This window comes from Meles meles, chromosome 10 (genome assembly GCF_922984935.1).
Source record: "Meles meles chromosome 10, mMelMel3.1 paternal haplotype, whole genome shotgun sequence".
NCBI classification, from domain to species: Eukaryota; Metazoa; Chordata; class Mammalia; order Carnivora; family Mustelidae; genus Meles; species Meles meles.
In genome coordinates this window covers 80,331,766-80,352,250 of record NC_060075.1, presented here as the reverse complement: position 1 = coordinate 80,352,250, position 20,485 = coordinate 80,331,766, and the positions used below count along the sequence as shown (strand labels likewise).

General features: G+C 34.3%; 1 protein-coding gene across 3 annotated transcripts in view; it reads right to left on the bottom strand.

Annotated features, from left to right (window-relative positions):
• SEMA3A (semaphorin 3A) overlaps window positions 1-20,485 on the bottom strand; it is a 331,236-nt gene that overhangs the window by 82,462 nt on the left and 228,289 nt on the right. For all 3 annotated transcript variants that reach the window (XM_046021446.1, XM_046021445.1, XM_046021447.1), the window contains 2 exons: window positions 13,188-13,281; window positions 99-218 (listed from right to left, as the gene is read on the bottom strand). In XM_046021446.1, coding sequence (XP_045877402.1) covers window positions 99-218; window positions 13,188-13,281 — 214 coding nt within the window. The remainder of the gene's footprint in view (window positions 1-98; window positions 219-13,187; window positions 13,282-20,485) is intronic.

The window sequence follows — 20,485 nt, the reverse complement described above, 5'->3', positions numbered from 1 at the left end:
ACTGCACACTAAGTCTCAAGTCACAAGGAAAGCTGTCCATGACAAGTACAGTTACACATGTTATGTAACATGCCTGGGCCCTGGCCCCCACCACCTACCATTGAGCCACCTGGAATCATGCTGCTCCGTCCTAATTGGATGGTGGTGCCCGAGAGTTCTGAAGATCGCAAAATCGCGCCCCATAAAATCAGCCGCAGTCCCGGAGTATAATTCTCCATCTGTGTTGTTAAAAATAAAAGCACGTACACATCCTTTAATTCAATTAAGGAAAGAAAAAACACACAAAATAAGTTTCATGTAAAGACCCTAACAGAAAGAGAAACGCTTTCTGCATCATTAAGCAGTTATTTACTTTTATCCTATGTCTTTCTTAAAGTATTTTAGTAAATGCTCACTAAGTATCTGACTACTCATTAAGAACTTTGTAAAATGAAGTAAAATATGATTTGGGAGATATTACTAAAACATAACATTTATTCCTTTCTACATTATATGGACAAAAGAAAAAAGGTATACTATATTGATTACATTTTTATATGTGTAAAGCTACTGCACTTCTAATATCCTTATTTATTAGGGTAAGATACCACCATAAAATATTATTTATAGTTTTTATTTTAATGGAAATTAAATTTTCACAATATATTTCCTTTTTAGTGGTACCTGAGTAAGATTTTGCAATACTTCAGAAAGGACTAAGATTTTCCTTCCCAAAACTGTTTTCGTGCTTTTTATTTTTGAATATATCAAATGGGAAAAATGTTCTAACTTACTATAAGTCATCACATAGTCTAAAAAGAATTTAAGATATAAAAGAATTATGTCTGGCATCTGCCTGACTCAGTCAGGAGAACATGACTCTTAATTTCAGGGTCATGAATTCAAGCCCCATGTTGAGTGTAGAAATTTTACTTAAATAAGTACAAGTAAAAAATTTTAAAAAAGGAGAAAAGTCTGAAGAGGAGGAAATTTTCACAAATACAGGTCATAATCACCACAGTTTAAGATTCTACTGTGTTTTTGGATTCATTTCTACTTAAGTTGTTTAATATTTAATTAAACTAATATTTAATATTATTTAATTAATACTTAATGAAACTCTAACTCTAGGTCAGAGTTTAATAATGGAGGACTCACAGTGACCAGGTGAAAAGGAAAAGGAAAAAGGGAGGAGAAAGAGAAGTTAATATTTACTGAATACCATTCTGTGTTTGCAGGGCAGCTAGGCAATGACTCGACACTTTCAAATTATCTCATTTAGTTCTGTCAACAACCCTATGATGTAAATGTTATCCCTATTTTACAGTTCAAGAAACCCAAGGTTGCTCAGTTGATGACTAGGAAAGTTAAGGGTGAAAGTTCAAACTCAGGCCTGTTTAATCCCAGTCCTTTTACACTAAACCATACTAGCTCTTAATAAACTGGAGGTTGTAAAATTATATTTTCTTTCCTTTAAAGAAAAGTAGTCCTCTTATTTCATCCATGAAACACATTATTGCCTGCTTACTGATAGTGAATTATCAGCAAAATCAAACAATTAAAAAATATAAAATTTTCCCCTAAATAATCTACCATAATGATAGTAAATTTAAAATTATCTTGTTGGTCATTTGGGTTAAGTTAATGTTTCTGTATTCACTGATTTGAAAAATAATCAGAAAATAAAATAGGAGTAGATAAATTATAACTTAAATATTTGTATAACACTATCATTTCCAAAGGATTTTCAAATTTATTAGATAAACTGAAAAAAAAACTTCCTGTGCATCTTTAAGCATAAATGCCTTTGGGAAAGTCTTGTTAACTGATTTCTCATGTGATATTCTTTGTTCATACCCTCACTTCTCACTTACAGATAAAGGTTTTATAATGAAAATAGACATTCTCAGTGATCCAACTCAATCAATTCCTTTGGTAGAACCTGTGGTTCTCTGATGTGTCTGAATGCACCAACCTTTGGAGAATGTCCAAGGCAGTGGAGAAGAGCTAAGCAGAGTGAATCACTACACAACTCCAAGGTCTAGCTTGAAATATTAATAAAAAGATACCCCTTCTTACAAATGAGTTTTAAGACAGTGATCATTTATTTTGGATTATTGTGAATCAAGGCAAGTAAAAATGGCACTCTGACAATATAGTAAGTACAAAGTAGTACATAAATGAATGGTACTCTATTACTCTAAATTGTCATGGTATTTTGGGATTCAAAAGCATTTTGTGTTCTCTTCACCCAATTAAATACCAAGTGCAAATTTGACCTGCTTTCATCATAATATGCTGCAACAACATTTTATCTGCCAACAAAGTAAAAAAAAATAAACATTTTCTAAAAGCACAAAAATGCTATGAATAAGCTGTAAGTTTCAAAGGTACTTTGAGATATGTAAATTCCTACTGCCTCCTTAATTTTAACTTATTTTCAATCACCATAACACTTTTACGAAGGTTGATATTATATCTTTTTATAAGTAATTTATAAGAGGTGTAACGGATTTTTAAACTTCAGGTAAATTATTTTTTTTGATCTGTGTGAATAACAGGGCACTAGTTAAAAATGTGTTGTAAAAACAGCCTAAAATTTTCATACTAATTTCAAATATTTTAATGTTGCACACCTGCCATAGGATGCCTTGAGTCCTCTTTACCTTGAAAAATCAAAAGTATTAAATTATTAGTTGAACCTCATTGCCCTCTCAATGACGTTAGGTTATGAAAATCAGGAAATGTGAAAAGAGAACCACGAAAAGAGAAAACTAGACAATTTCATACCAGAGTGTAGTCAGACAGAACATGCCTAACAGGAGGTATAAACAGAAATGGAAGAGTAAAGAATGTCTTTTTTTTTTTTTTTACTTCTCTGTGACTTATTTTACTATGTAACTGGAAATTAGTAGACTTAGTCCTTTCCTCTATTTCACCCAAACATTTTTTTTTTTTTTTTGCCTGCTTTAGCATGAGTAAAATCTGTAGGGGCATCAGATCATTAAGTGGCCATGAAGGGTACATTCTCATATTGTCAAGGCTCACTATCAGTAACTGTTTTTTACATGAGGCCTTAAACCAGACCTTCTGCAGAGGTATCTATAGGATTCTTATCAGGGATGAATGCTCCACAGAAATTGTAGGACATATTTATTATTACACCCAAATGTATACGTGACAGAATATCCTACTTTTGCGTTCTCATAAGCAAATAAATTATAGTCAACTTAGAATGTGCTTTATTTAATATACTTATAAATTTCCATCATGGATTAAAGAGTTAGTACATTCTGTGGCTATATAAAATGATCTAATGATAAGTGAGTATAAGAAATTTACTATATCTCAGTTGGCTTATTTTTGGAGAACAAATATGTTTTAACAAAAAATGTCTACTTGTCAAACTTCTCCTGAAGTTCCTAGGTCATTTATGAAGTTATCAAATTATATGTTGATTCTTGAGCATAATGTTAATTTTCCAGTTTCCTGACCCTTGATATAAGTCTTCTTGAAAAATCTGAAGCATTAGGTAAATGTATCCTACAATGATTCAAATAGCATCATGGTTAAAATGCATACTTCTGGTTTTCTATATGTACTAAGCTATAGTGAAAGAAAATATGACATTTGCCCAATTTTATTAAACTGATGGTATAAATATGTTCAAGGAATTGTTGTATATATCAAAAAGTGGCTGTGGATACTCTGTCCAACAAAGTTTTTAGTCTCTTCACAACAGACACCACATAGCAAGTTTGAAGACTCAAAAATAATACATCAGACTAAGAAAAATGAGTGCTGACAGATGTAACTAGGTATCTAAAAATTATCAAATATGAAAGTTAGTATTTGAGTACTCTGCCATTCTTTCTTAACTGTAAGATTTCCAAACTATCTCTATGGAAAGTATTCTTTACTGAGGTGAACAAAGAGTTTAGTGAAATGCGTTTCCACCATGGCAGAATTACCTGAGAAGCGTGTGTTAAAAACAAAAGTTCATATGTACTTCTGGACTTTATGTTCACAGCTCAAATGTTCACAGCTAAAAATGTGGCTTAGATCAGTTACTGTATTGGATTGCAATTCCTAAGAAGGGTGTGGTAAGAAGTAGAAGGTGAAAAAAAAAACATTTCCTGATGAAATCATAGCATTACTAACACAGGTGTAACGTGTGACATGGATGCTGAGCAAAAATCAAACAAACCTAAGGACAAGCCATTATGTTGTTAACACCTTGAGTAAATTCCACTCACAGAGTAGAGGAGTAATTAGAAACAGAGAAAAAAATGAATTTATGTCTTTCTCTTGCACACAGATTATACACACACTCACACAAACATGCACACACATGCAGGGCCTGGATGACATCCATTTCTTGAGAATGGAAGGGTATGGGAATAATTTTACATTTTTATGTCTATTGGGCATCTTCTCTGTACCAATAAATATAATATGCTGACCTTTTTACTTATGTTATCCTTTTAAACTAACTTTTTAAGTTTATATGTGCACATGATACAAAATTAAAAATATAAAGTTAATAAGGTACCAAATCTCTCTCTCAGACTCCTTTATAGCAACCACTGTTATTTTATTTTCTTGGCTTCTACTTACACATATATTCCAGAAATATGTTAAGTACCCAAACATGGTACGTTATTAAATTGTCTTAACTTTCACAACAAACTAGTGGAATTAGCATGGCCATGCCATTTTACGTATAAAGAAACTGAGGTTCAGAGAGGTTCAAATAATATTCTCAATTATAATTAATTAATTTAGGGAGTATCTCATGTGATCTAATACCAAGTGAGAGCATATTCTACTGTCAAATTATTTTTTTTCCCTGAGGCAAGGCAGAATTCTATCTTGGGGAAATAGACCATAGCTAAAAGTCCTAGACTGCTAAAATAGATTTCAATAATGTTACTCAGTGATAAGTTATTTCTAAATTATTAGCACTACAATGCCTGGGGAACAATACAATGAGGAAACAAAAATACTTTCAAGTTGACTACACCTTTCACGTCATGAAAATGTGAGATGACCATTAGTGTGGAAAATATAAGATTTTATTCTTGTGTCCACACCTGGCATTTATTCTGAGTAGGGGAGAAACTATTTTTAATAAAGGATTTTTAAACAAAGTCATTACAATTAAAATATTTACAGGTGGATGAAACAATACATACTTAAATACCAATAATTTCATACTGACAAAATGATTTTTCTTAAGGGACATTTGAAAAACTAACCTTACTAAGGAGATTTATTTTATAAAATTTTTAAATTTAAATTCAATTAGCCAAAACATAGTACACTAGTTGCAGATGTAGTGTTCAAAAATTCATCAGCAGTGTATAATACCCATTGCTCGTCATATCATGTGCCCACTTAATGTCCATCACTAGTTACCCTCCATACCCTTCAGTGACCCTCAGTTTGTTTCCCAGAGTTAAGAGTTTGTCATGGTTTGTCTCCCTCTCTGATCTCTTCCCATTTGGTTTTCCCTCTCTTCCCTGATGGTCCTCTAAAAACTTAGGACATGTTATAGGATTTGGAGACTTATATAGTAGCTATGCACTGCTCAAGAAAGAATCCATATTTTCTGCGGTCATCAGCTTAAAATCCCATGGCAATTTGTTTAAACTCCAGTTAGTTACTATACAGTGTACTATTAGTTCCAGGAGTAGTTTTAGTGATTCATCACCTACATACAACACCCAGTACTCCTAGTGCCCTCCTTATATCTGTGACTCATAGGGATGTATCAGAGTTGGTTCAACACTTAGAACAAATGTACCATTATGGTGGAGGAAGTGGATAATGGGGAAGTCTATACGAGTGGGTGTGAGGGATATATATAGTATCTCTGATATCTTCTCCTTTTCCTGTGAATCTAAAACTGCTCTAAAAAGCAAAATCTATTAAAAAAATTAATGATAAAAAATGATGGCATTTTGAAAAGTTATACTAAGCATTGATAAATTTCATTAATTTTTAAGCTGTCATCTGGATTGAAAGCTTATTAGTGGTTGAAACTGCTTAATAAGGGGCTGACTGATGATATAAAAAGTATCTGCTGTGAAGACTCCTCTAACCAGTTTATAGGTGGTTTGAGTCAAACATGAAATTTTATTTCCCGATATTGGGGAAGGAAACAGCCCAGAACTACCTTGAAAATTTCTCTTATGTGATGAGATGAGGAAAATACATGCAAAATCTCTTGGGCACAAAGGCTTTCCCAATAGCCATTCTCTAACATTCAATGCACAATCTGTATATTTCAGAGACACCTGTAATTCCTGAATGTAGAAGTTTGGGAAGTGCTATAGAAAGTACTTATGTTAAAAACAGTCTCTTTGGTTAGGTTTATTCCTAGGTATCTTATAGTTTTGGGTACAATTGTGAATGGGATTGACTCCTTAATTTCTCTTTCTTCAGTCTTGTTGTTGGTGTACAGAAATGCAACTGATTTCTGTGCATTGATTTTATATCCTGACACTTTACTGAATTCCTGGACAAGTTCTAGCAGTTTTGGAGTGGAGTCTTTTGGGTTTTCCACATATAGTATCATATCATCTGCGAAGAGTGATAGTTTGACTTCTTCTTTACCAATTTGGATGCCTTTAATTTCTTTTTGTTGTCTGATTGCTGAGGCTAGGACTTCTAATACTATGTTGAATAGCAGTGGTGATAATGGACATCCCTGCCGTGTTCCTGACCTTAATGGAAAAGCTTTCAGTTTTTCTCCATTGAGAATGATATTTGCGGTGGGTTTTTCATAGATGGCTTTGATAATATTGAGGTATGTGCCCTCTATCCCTACACTTTGAAGAGTTTTGATCAGGAAGGGATGCTGTACTTTGTCAAATGCTTTTTCAGCATCTATTGAGAGTATCATATGGTTCTTGTTCTTTCTTTTATTAATGTGTTCTATCACATATCAGATAAAGGGCTAGTATCCAAAATCTATAAGGAACTTAGCAAACTCAACACCCAAAGAACAAACAATCCAATCAAGAAATGGGCAGGGGACATGAACAGACATTTCTGCAAAGAAGACATCCAGATGGCCAACAGACACATGAAAAAGTGCTCCACGTCACTCGGCATCAGGGAAATACAAATCAAAACCACAATGAGATATCACCTCACACCAGTCAGAATGGCTAAAATTAACAAGTCAGGAAATGACAGATGCTGGCGAGGATGTGGAGAAAGGGGAACCCTCCTCCACTGTTGGTGGGAATGCAAGCTGGTGCAACCACTCTGGAAAACAGCATGGAGGTTCCTCAAAATGTTGAAAATAGAACTACCCTATGACCCAGCAATTGCACTACTGGGTATTTACCCTAAAGATACAAACATAGTGATCCGAAGGGGCACGTGTACCCGAATGTTTATAGCAGCAATGTCTACAATAGCCAGACTATGGAAAGAACCTAGATGTCCATCAACAGATGAATGGATCAAGAAGATGTGGTATATATACACAATGGAATACTATGCAGCCATCAAAAGAAATGAAATCTTGCCATTTGCGACGACGTGGATGGAACTAGAGCGTATCATGCTTAGTGAAATAAGTCAATCGGAGAAAGACAACTATCATATGATCTCCCTGATATGAGGACATGGAGAAGCAACATGGGGGGGTAGGGGGATAGGAGAAGAATAAATGAAACAAGATGGGATTGGGAGGGAGACAAACCATAAATGACTCTTAATCTCACAAAACAAACTGGGGGTTGCTGGGGGGAGGTGGGATTGGGAGAGGGGGAGCGGGCTATGGACATTGGGGAGGGGAGGCGAACCATAAGAGACTATGGACTCTGAAAAACAACCTGAGGGTTTTGAAGGGTCAGGGGTGGGAGGTTGGGGGAACAGGTGGTGGGTAATGGGGAGGGCATGTTTTGCATGGAGCACTGGGTGTTGTGCAAAAAGAATGAATACTGTTACGCTGAAAAATAAATAAAATGGAAAAAAAAATAAAAGAAAGTACTTATGTTAAAAACAAATAAACAAACAAACAAACAACAACCACCAAAAAAACTCTATCAAATGCTTTTTAAAACAGCATAAGAGAAAATGACAAGAAAAACTCAACAAAGGGAATTAAATGCACTATGAGAATAAGAATTTATAGCATAGTTACAAAGAAAGCAGGTAACAAACTCAGTTCTTGAATTAAAATGATGTTGCAGATATTTTGAGGGATTTTATAAGGTCTCGTATGACGTGTTCATTTTTTTGTATCTTGCTATCTAGCTGATTCGGAAATTAACTTATGTTGGCTTGAATAATTTTCCTTGTCAAGAAGCACCAAACACCTCTAAAAGTTACTCGATTATTTTACAGATTGGATAGGTGAAGTCTAGACTTGCATTTAAAAGCTGCCTTTTTTTTTTTTTTTAAGCCACACATCCATTTCTTGACTCATGAAACTTTCCTTATTCTCTTTCCCTTTTCACAAACTTACACAACTTTTTCAAAGAAGTTCTAATATAAAACCCAACCTATGGAGTTTCATATTCTTTGTGGCCTTTGTGTGGTTGCATACCATATGAACTATGTAATACTTACTTGTCATCATCCTTTCTCAATGGAATATTAAAATAAATAATCAAGCAAATCCCCACTGAGAAACATACCACAAATTAAAGCTGCTTTAGGCACAATTTAGCATACTGCTTTTTGAGGAATATCTATTTTTTTTTTTATCCAGTATGCAATTTAAGTAAGTATAGGCTGCAAGTTTGAGCAAGGTAGAACTCCTCCCCTTTGTTTAAGACAACTTTCACATTTCTGTGTGTGCACTTAAGGAAGTCATCCACATGTAATCACTAGGCCATCTGTGAATAGGTAAATTATAAGTGCGCTGCATTTGCTGCATTCCTTCAGGTCTTAAACTTTTGTTAAAAAGCTCCATAAATGGATCAAATGGACTGAAATTGTCTACATCTGAAAAGCAACAGAGGAGATAATTCATGTTGTAATGTTCTTATTCTTAATAGAAAAGAGATCAGTGAAACAGTGGTAAAGTAAACACTAGAGAATACTGGGAAAATGTATCTTCATACTTAATGCTGTAGTCAGTATGACTAGAGTTTATTTTGTTAAGTAGAAAAAAAGTTATTTTTAAAAACAAAAGACTGGCAAAACTGAACTTAAGCCACCATCAAATAATAACCTTTTTTCATTTTTTAAAAAATCTAGATTGAAATACAGACAATTAAAAGAACATACTATGAGAAACTCTACGCCAACAAATTTGACAATCTGGAAGAAATGGATGCATTCCTAGAGATATATAAACTACCACAACTGAACCAGGAAGAAACAGAAAGCCTGAACAGGCCCATAACCAATAAGGAGATTGAAACAGTCATCAAAAATCTCCAAACAAACAAAAGCCCAGGACCTGACGGCTTCCCAGGGGAATTCTACCAAACATTTAAAGAAGAATTAATTCCTATTCTCCTGAAACTGTTCCAAAAAAATAGAAATGGAAGGAAAACTTCCAAACTCATTTTATGAGGCCAGCATCACCTTGATCCCCAAACCAGACAAGGATCCCACCAAAAAAGAGAACTACAGACCAATATCCTTGATGAACACAGATGCAAAAATTCTCACCAAAATACTAGCCAATGGGATTCAACAGTATATTAAAAGGATTATTCACCACGACCAAGTGGGATTTATTCCAGGGCTGCAAGGTTAGTTCAACATCCGCAAATCAACCAATGTGATAAAACACATTAATAAAAGAAAGAACAAGAACCATATGATACTCTCAATAGATGTTGAAAAAGCATTTGACAAAGTACAGCATCCCTTCCTGATCAAAACTCTTCAAAGTGTAGGGATAGAGGGCACATACCTCAATATTATCAAAGCCATCTATGAAAAATCCACCGCAAATATCATTCTCAATGGAGAAAAACTGAAAGCTTTTCCGTTAAGGTCAGGAACACGGCAGAGATGTCCATTATTACCACTGCTATTCAACATAGTACTAGAAGTCCTAGCCTCAGCAATCAGACAACAAAAGGAAATTAAAGGAATCCACATCGGCAAAGAAGAAGTCAAACTATCACTCTTCGCAGATGATATGATACTATATGTGGAAAACCCAAAAGACTCCACTCCAAAACTGCTAGAACTTGTCCAGGAATTCAGTAAAGTGTCAGGATATAAAATCAATGCACAGGGGACATGAACAGACATTTCTGCATTTCTGCATTTCTGTACACCAACAAGACAGAAGAAAGAGAAATTAAGGAATCAATCCCATGTACAATTGCACCCAAAACTATAAGATACCTAGGAATAAACCTAACCAAAGAGGCTAAGAATCTATACGCAAAAAACTATAAAGTTCTCATGAAAGAAATTGAGGAAGACACAAAGAAATGGAAAAATGTTCCATGCTCCTGGATTGGAAGAATAAATATTGTGAAAATGTCCATGCTACCTAACGCAATCTACACATTTAATGCAATCCCTATCAAAATACCATCCATTTTTTTTTTCAAAGAAATGGAACAAATAATCCTAAAATTTATATGGAACCAGAAAAGACCTCGAATAGCCAAAGGAATATTGAAAAAGAAAGCCAAAGTTGGTGGCATCACAATTCCGGACTTCAAGCTCTATTACAAAGCTGTCATTATCAAGACAGCATGGTACTGGCACAAAAACAGACACATAGATCAATGGAACAGAATAGAGAGCCCAGAAATAGACCCTCAACTCTATGGTCAACTAATCTTCGACAAAGCAGGAAAGCATGTCCAATGGAAAAAAGACAGCCTCTTCAATAAATGGTGCTGGGAAAATGGGACAGCCACATGCAGAAAAATGAAATTGGACCACTTCCTTACACCACACACGAAAATAGACTCAAAATGGATAAAGGACCTCAGTGTGAGAAAGGAATCCATCAAAATCCTTGAGGAGAACACAGGCAGCAACCTCTTCGACCTCAGCCACAGCAACATCTTCTTAGGAACATCGGCAAAGGCAAGGGAAGCAAGGGAAAAAATGAACTATTGGGATTTCATCAAGATCAAAAGCTTTTGCACAGTAAAGGAAACAGTTAACAAAACCAAAAGACAACTGACAGAATGGGAGAAGATATTTGCAAACGACATATCAGATAAAGGGCTAGTGTCCAGAATCTATAAGGAACTTAGCAAACTCAACACCCAAAGAACAAACAATCCAATCAAGAAATGGGCAGGGGACATGAACAGACATTTCTGCAAAGAAGACATCCAGATGGCCAACAGACACATGAAAAAGTGCTCCACATCACTCGGCATCAGGGAAATACAAATCAAAACCACAGTGAGATATCACCTCACACCAGTCAGAATGGCTAAAATTAACAAGTCAGGAAATGACAGATGCTGGCAAGGATGCGGAGAAAGGGGAATCCTCCTACACTGTTGGTGGGAATGCAAGCTGGTGCAACCACTCTGGAAAACAGCATGGAGGTTCCTCAAAATGTTGAAAATAGAGCTACCCTATGACCCAGCAATTGCACTACTGGGTATTTACCCTAAAGATACAAACGTAGTGATCCGAAGGGGCACGTGCACCCGAATGTTTATAGCAGCAATGTCTACAATAGCCAAACTATGGAAAGAACCTAGATGTCCATCAACAGATGAATGGATAAAGAAGATGTGGTATATATACACAATGGAATACTATGCAGCCATCAAAAGAAATGAAATCTTGCCATTTGCGACGACGTGGATGGAACTAGAGGGTATCATGCTTAGTGAAATAAGTCAATCGGAGAAAGACAACTATCATATGATCTCCCTGATATGAGGACGTGGAGATGCAACATGGGGGGTTAGGGGGATAGGAGAAGAACAAATGAAACAAGATGGGATTGGGAGGGAGACAAGCCATACGTGACTCTTAATCTCACAAAACAAACTGGGGGTTGCTGGGGGGAGGTGTGGTTGGGAGAGGGGAAGGGGGGTTATGGACATTGGGGAGGGTATGTGCTATGGTGAGTGCTGTGAAGTGTGTAAACCTGGAATTCACAGATCTGTACCCTGGGGATGAAAATACATTATATGTTTATAAAAAATAAAAATTAAAAATAAATTAAAAATCTAGACTTCTTATGCAAAAGTCAATTAGAAATTTTATGCTCCATGTTTCACTATTTTTATTATCAAATAGTTATTTCCTACATTTTCTAGAAAAGAGGAAAAAAAAGAAAAGGAAATAAAAGTTATATAATCTCTACATGATCATACGGAAAAATACATTCTGGAATAGGCTAATGACTCAGAATCTTTTGTGTTTTTCGTTGTTGGTATGGCCAAAAGTTAAAAGAAAAGAAAAAATGAATAATTGTTTAATGATGTATCACTTTTTATGTGTTTATTTAACATAGTCTAAAGGTGATTAAAAGTATGTGGAAAAATTCTTTATCTTTCAATACAGAATAAAGTTTTCTCCTTCTTCTGCTTGCTTCTATCTTCCTATTCCAACATTAAGAACTATGACTAAGCATTCCCTCCCCAGCTACATTGTTGAAGGAAACAAAGAAGACAATCAGAAAAGAAGATGTTAGAACAATGTGTAGAGGAAATATATTAAGTGTTTTGTTACATTAAAAAAAAAAAAAAACACCCTAAAGTTAAAGTTAAAAAGATGAATACAGAGGCCCTTCATAACTCAAGTAACACAACGGGGTCTCTGCCAATTGTACGACCATTAAAACTGATTGTGCTGATTAAGTTGTCCAAACGTTGAGAGTGTGACAAATCTTGTAATGACACTAAATAAGATAGACTGAGTATCATTCTTGCCTTCCGACTTGTCAAAATTCCCCCTGGAAACACCTCTTTCATAAAATGAAAACCAAAACCATTTTCTCTCAGAATATAAATTTTAAAGTTCTAGTGGGGATGTATACTGATTAAGCAGGCAATTTTAAAGACACTTATTAAACCACTTTGATTAAAAAGAATCACAGACTAGAGAGTGTAAAAATCAAAACAGCATTTAGTGTTTTTTCTTCATTTTCAAAATATTTGAAAATACCTCAACTGACATCCTCCTAAGATAGTTTGTGATTAATAATGGAAAATCTTGATATATAAAAAGGAACAGCAATCTGGTTATTATCTACAGAAAATTCACTGTTTAACTGAATGTTGACTACGCACCTATTAAAAGAGATGCCGTCAGCAGTTTAGGGTCATATGGACTCTTCCCACGGCCATTTTCAAAATGTGAGTCCTCCAGCTTAAAAATGTTATCCTGTAGAAAAGAAAACAAAGGGCTGAATATATTTATAAGAGGAAGTATGTTAACATACCTGTTAATCAGAGAGAGGTTGAATACTCATGTCCATCATCCAGGGATATTATTTGGTAAACTTTAGAGATGGCAAAATTACCTAAGTAAATTAAAACAAACTATTACTGCCAAAATCTTCTTAGCTTGGTGATTTTTAGTAACATTTAGCATGTTATAAGTAATAATGTATAAATGAACTCCAAGGAATAAGACATGTCATAATAAGAATAGAGTGATCATCTTATCACATAGGTATGCCAAGCACAACCCAAATGGCTCTTGAAAGGAGAGAATTTTATATTTAAATGATGCTCTTTCTCCCTCCACAAAGAGGAAAAAATAGCAATCCGCTATATTAGATCTAGAACAAAATACAATATTTTACTTTTCCCTATGGACCTTCCAGAAGGAAATGCTAAATAGCCACAGCAGTCACCTCCCCGCTCTATCATTCCTACAATTTTCCTGTTGATATGCTTCTCAAGCATTTTCAAATTACTCAAATTAGATGGTGGGAAATACCTGAAAACTATCTTTCTTAATTTCTGTAAATGTGAAATATCAAACTGGATGTTAGGGGAGAGGTAGGCCTGGAGGTAGTGTCATCAGAACAACAGCACAGAGGCGACACATTTTTATCAGGGGAAAATCTGCTCAGCTGAGGCTCAAGTACCCAGAAACAGGAGTGAACACCTGACTACCTGACTACAGAAATACACACAAGTACCAAGGTATAAAGTATTCCAGAAAGCTCTGCAACAGAAGCCTTAAGAAGAAAACAGCTAACTCATGACAGAGACCCTGTTTTCAGAATGCATCTAGCTACTGAAAAGCAATGTCTATGTGAGAGCGGAGTAAATTGGGGGAAGGGGTCATTTCTAAGCACTCTTTTTAGAACCAAGTTCTCTGTGAATTAATTAGGTCAGAATATATATGCTTTTTCCAGTAGCACATTAACTTGTCCACAGACTGAAATAAAATAGCTTTTTTGGCAATTTCTCTACTATTCACATAAAGTATTTTCCACCTCCTTAGAATAATAAAGGGTGTTCATTTTATGGTCAATAAGGATCACTTTTATTTAACATTTAGTAATTCTGATGGAGATAATGGCAGAGGTTCAAATTATGAGTCAAAATTCATTTGAGTTAGGGAAGAAGAGTGCAAAAGGAAGCAAACCAAAAGCATTCTCCATCTTTATTACTGTGAGTGAGAATTACTGATTTTATCCTTTGCTCGCAATGGTTCTGTATTGTTAATTAGCTGTCCCAGGGCAATGATGGTCCTTCAGCTGAGTTCTGAAATTTACAGAGCACAGAAATTTATGAGGTTTCTCAGAACTGTGCTAAGTTGTAGTGGGAAGGGCAGTGAGTCAGAAGTCAGGCCCGTTTGGGCCAAGGATTAGCTCTGGTTCTTTGGTCACCAATTAATCTCCCTGAGCCTTAGGTCTCTAAAAGTCAATGCCAATAGGGTATTTAACCTCCCATGTTTATTGTAAGGATTAAAGAACTAAAATAAAGCATTTTTAAAGCTGCACAATAAAAGATGAACACTATTTTTACTCTAATTCTGTTCACATAACCACTATAACAAAAGAATATGAAAATTTGACACATATTGTTATCATTGTTGTAAACTTTCCTAGCATAATCTGAAAGAAATATTACTTTAAGACAGTTATGTAAGTAACCAAATTATAAACTTGTTAACAAATACAAATTTACCATAGGTACTTGAATATTAAAATGATAATATGAAATGTGACATATGCCAACAAAAAGTACAGAAGAATCTCAAGTATTATTTAGATATATTTTGATAAAAATTAGGTAATAATCCAAAAGAAATTGCTCAGTAAAAGATACAGACTCTATTGCTAAAAAACACAGAAACTTATTAGAATTTGCATAGGTGATTATTTCTCATAATAAGCAGAGAGAAGTGATGATGTAGTTGAAAATATTGTTTTCAGTATTATTACAAATTTCTTGTCCTTATAAGACATTTTCCAAAACTGACAAAAGATAGAGGAGTTACCCACCAAATATGAGACACTTGATGTCTGGGAACTTGTGTCCAAGTTAATAAGACAATGTCAAGGTAGATAAGAAGTTCTCCCAACCTCATGTTTAATATTTGATTTACAAAGTCAAGGATTAAACTTCAGAGCAGAGAGGTTAAGCATGGCAGTTATGGTTCAAGAGAAGATGAAAAACTACCCTTTGTCATGGTGTCAGATAATGTGTTCAAAGCTGGCCTTTTTGTTTCTGCTTTTCCCTTTAAATGTAACTCTTACCCCAATTTCTGGGTAATTCTATATTCTTATATAACTCTACTAAAGAGTAAAGCATTGAATTTCCTTTTCAGCCTACTAATAAGAGAGACTGAAATAAACATAAATTGATTCCTGAATAGGGACTTAAAAGACATTTCTTATATATGAATGTTTACAGTGTAAAATTTATACCCATTACATACTGTAATGGGGTACAAAGGTGTTGATATCAGACAGAACTATTATCCCTGGCTCTGCCTTATTAATTCTGGGCCTCAGGGAATTCCTAAATCCTTCTGAAACTCAAATTAGTAATTTCTAAAAAAAAACCCCATTAATTTCATTTTTGAATTGTTAATAGTTGCTACAGTAAAATCATTCTTTCCCATATTGATCTGCATCTCTTGTGCCACAGTAGAAATGTCTGCGTGTATTTTCATCAGTGGAAATTAGGATAGGTGTTTAAAATATTTCTAAATCACATGGACTCCCAAAATGCATTGAAAATTTTTCTTACCTATAGCCAGATCATAGTCTAGTTCAAAAGCTTTCCTGAAAAATATCACTATAGTCTGTGTAAAATTTCTCAACTAAAAGAGACTATCCTTTTAATATATCTGATAAATTCAATGTGATTGATATAAAGAAACACCTACATTGTTGTTCTTGTTATCTTGTGAGCAAGACCTATTAGATGTGTAAAAATATTACCCCATTGTGAAAAAACCAAAACAGAACAAAACAAGTGTGTTAATATAACCAAATAATAACATCCTATGCTGTCATATGTAACATATCACATAGACAACCTTCTGGCTGGTTTAGAGGCCTTTTGAAATCTGATTGTTACTCAATAATTTTCTGTTTTAGTGTTAAATACATCACATGTGCAAGTAATAAGACCAGAAATCCTAAGACCAATGTACACAATTAAACTTCATAGCTTTCTATGTCTTAGTTGGGTTGAAGTAATATTCATTTTTAGAAATCTGTGAACAAAAATCTAGCTGCATGGATTCTAATTGCTTTAGCAGATACTATGAGCATATCATATAAGTTATTGGGCCATATTTTATTACATGATTGCATCAGTTTTCAGCAACTATTTTTAGCTTTCAAGACCACTCTTTCCCCTTTGTCTTTTGGATTTCCTGAATGTTATTAGACTGTGGTGAGGTAAGGCATTAGAGGAAATAATAACTGTGCTAATGTCTAATCCAAAGTCTTATAAATTATAAACCATTGGTGACATCATGGCAATAAATTTCCTAAATCTCAATCTTCCCCAAGTAATAAATTTAGGTAACAAAGTTGTAATTTCAGTTGTGTTATTTAATGATTAAAACATAAATGATGTTTGTAAAAAGAAAGAAAAAAAAGAGAAAATCCTACATATATATAATAGAATGACCATTTTGGCTGGGAAACCAAATAAAATTAAGTCAAACCAATACATGGACAGTATTTAAAAATGTGTATTATTCTATTTTTTTCAAATTGCTCTTTCTCCTCTCTTCCTTCACGAGACACACCTTATTTGCCAGTTATATTGAATTATCAAGTATTCCCTGGTCACACTGTTTTTTTCTCATCTCTGTTTGAAACCCCTTTCTTCTCTCCTCACCTTTCCTCATCCCTCAACCCCAGGCTGAACTTCCTTTCCTTTAGGAGTAAATTAAAAAGTCTCTTACTAGCAGAAGTCTGAAGAGATTGCTTCAGATATAATTTATTAGCTTCCTTTGTGCATATCCCAATTAGCAATACTACAAGGCAATGACTATACTGGCTTCAGCAAAGATGGGATGTAATAGGATCTCACAGGAAATACTGTGGCATACTCTATTTTGCCCAAAGGAGACTACTTTTGTGGATCAAATTCATCTGGAATTTACTTTTTCCTAAAAAGGTGACTAGATCTATGTTGTGTAATATTATAGCCATGAGCCACACGCAGCTATTTAATTAATTAAAACTAAAGATTCCATGCCTCAGTTACACTAGCTACATTTCAAGTGTCACATGAGGCTTGTGAATACAGGCCTGCATAGGTACAGACATTTCCACTGTCACAGAAGCTCTACTGGACAACGCAGCTCTAGATCCTAAATCCCAGTCTCTGAACAGTAAAGAATAAAATTGGAAAATCAGGAAGGCCTCCAAGAAAAGAAGACTTGTCATCACACCACAGTTATAGTAAAAAAAAAAAAAAAGAAAGAAAGAAAAAAGAAAAAAAAAGCCATTAAATCTACAAGTACGGAATTATACCAAAAAAACGCTTATTTTTATTAACCAGGGTTATACTACTAAATACCTTTTAATGGCAGTACAGATGAATAAATACATGTCCCAAATAGTCCTGTATGTCATTCTTCTTCCATTTGAATCACTTTTCTCTAATGTACACATTTTACTCATTATTTAAAGTTTAGGTCATGAATGCAATCCATTAAATGGTCATTGATTTTCCTCAGCAGAAAAAAATAATTTCTCCCTGGAATTTGCAGAGCAATCTATTCATACCCTCTTAGTGTCATCTGTTACCTTCAACTTTGATATTCCGTGATGCATATGTTCTTTTTTCCCCTATTAAATTATTTTGAGTTGAGGGAAAAAATCTTATTTGCTATGTATTTTTTTTAAAATATTAAAATAGAATTGAGTTAAAGCTCAATGAAAGAACGAGTGAATAAATGAGTGTGTGACTGAGTCAAAGAGGCTTTATAGAAAAACTATATAACGGGAAAAGAAAGGACATAAGCCCCAGACTCTAGGGGCTAATGATTTAAGGATACAATCCAGATGAACACAATTGTGTGTTAGAGGCAGACTATACAGTTCAAATATTAAAGCGAGTTTTAAAGTTTGTTTTAGGAAATATCACACCCTTTAACTTTTCCGTATTATTGTGTTATTATTATTGATACTTGCTACACATTTCAAATATGGGATTACTCTTACATAAATGATAAAAAATAAAACCTAGTCAAAAAGAGTATAACCATACAGTCTTTTTGTTTTCACACCCCGTTCCTCTTTAATAATTTTCATTGGGACTTATTAATAAATATTACCCTCTAATTAAAGACATCTTCATTGAGGGTAAAATTACCAGAATGTTCCTTTGTAGAACCTCAAGAATCTTTCTGACCAATGAAACTCTCTCCTGTGTATCCTATCACTCCAGTGTAACTGTTCCACTTCACCATTTTGTACTCAACAGAACTTACACCAAGTATCTCCTGGATATAAGCAAACTAGAGGAGCTGTTTGGATTTGCCAAATGTAATTTTCTACTTATAAAATACATAAATTTCCTACTGGCATTTCATTTTTATATTTTAGAAAGTTTTATGAAGCACTAATATAAAAATTAATATGATAAATACATAGTGATCTGTGATTAAGAAATATATTTGAAATGTGAAGGTACAAGAAATAACAAAATATGTAACAGTAGCACATTATATACATACAATATTACATGATTATAAAGCTATTTGGTGGTTATTTCAATAACAATGAGCATACACTATCAATGTGTCTTATTACTTCAAGTAAATTATTTCACTTTAATCTTCAAATGCTTCTATTATTATACCAGCTTTACAGATGAGAAACAGACATTTACATAAAGCTGATTAGTGGCACAATAAGAATTTGATAGCAGAACTCTTTCCAAATTGATGTTTTTAACCACTATATTTTAAAAAATGGGTTTACCACACATAGTATGTTAGAGGTACCCTAAAATGTAGAAACTGGAAGCCACGGGAGTTCAAAATGGGGTTAATTCTCTGTTTCAGCATAGGAAAAAAGGCTTTGATTTTACACTTGAAAGATGTGTTTTGGTGAGAGATGAGGATATCTGTGAGCATACGTGTGCATGTATATGTGTGCATTGGTTGTGGGTGCAGAGGGTCAGAGGAGCTCATCGAGGGCAGAGGAGGAAGGGAGACAGATTATTCTATCCAGGGGAAACAGCACAAATAAAATCCACTCAAAAATAAATTCATATCTGATAAATAACAAAGTTGAACTTGGACAATGAAGGATATATGCAAACGTTAAAAGATAAGGCTAAAAAATATATTTGGAATCAAAGTGGCGAAAGTTTTCTGTGCCAAAATAAGCACTTTAATGTGTATTCAGAAGGTGTCAGTGACACAGTGATAATTTTAGCTGGAGAACAATAGCATCAAGGAGGGGCAATATTATGATGAATCCGGAGTGATGTGCAGGATGATTGAGAAACATCCCTGCCTGGTGGCAGAAAGAGAACCACTGCCATAGTTGGGGAGGGGAGAATTAGGTGTTTTTACACATTTTAGCAGTTTAGAATATTTTTGTATGCTGTAATGTTGTGTCTTGGTCAAGTTATTTGGTCAAGGTTCTTTGTAGCTCACATTTTTGAACTTCTTTTTGAACTTTCATTTTCCAGCAAAGCTATGGATTCTTTCCTCAAGAAAACTGAAGCTAAGCATATACCTGTTTTACAAGCAGTCTTTAGGGATTATTGACTTTATGTGGTAGTCACATTAAGAGTTTCCAAATCAGTTATTTTATAAAGACCTTTCTATTTTGAACATGGTGTGATTTTATTATCCTACCACTCTGAACTTGGACATTTGCTTCTGGCTCTTTGTCCCCTCTCCATGAGCATAATGCAGGGATATCCAGATTTTTAAAAACCACTTTCCTTTTCATTCTGTATATACTGTTACTTGGAATTCATTTATTTTTATAAATTCGGCTTCTGAACTTTAGTCCCAATTCTTTTGCTATTCTAATCCTTCAAACTTAGTTTCCTGGCCTGTTTGAACTTTCTTATTTTCCATAGTGATTTCAAAGTTGAGAACTATTAAAAGTCCTTGGCTCTTCAAAAGAATATAA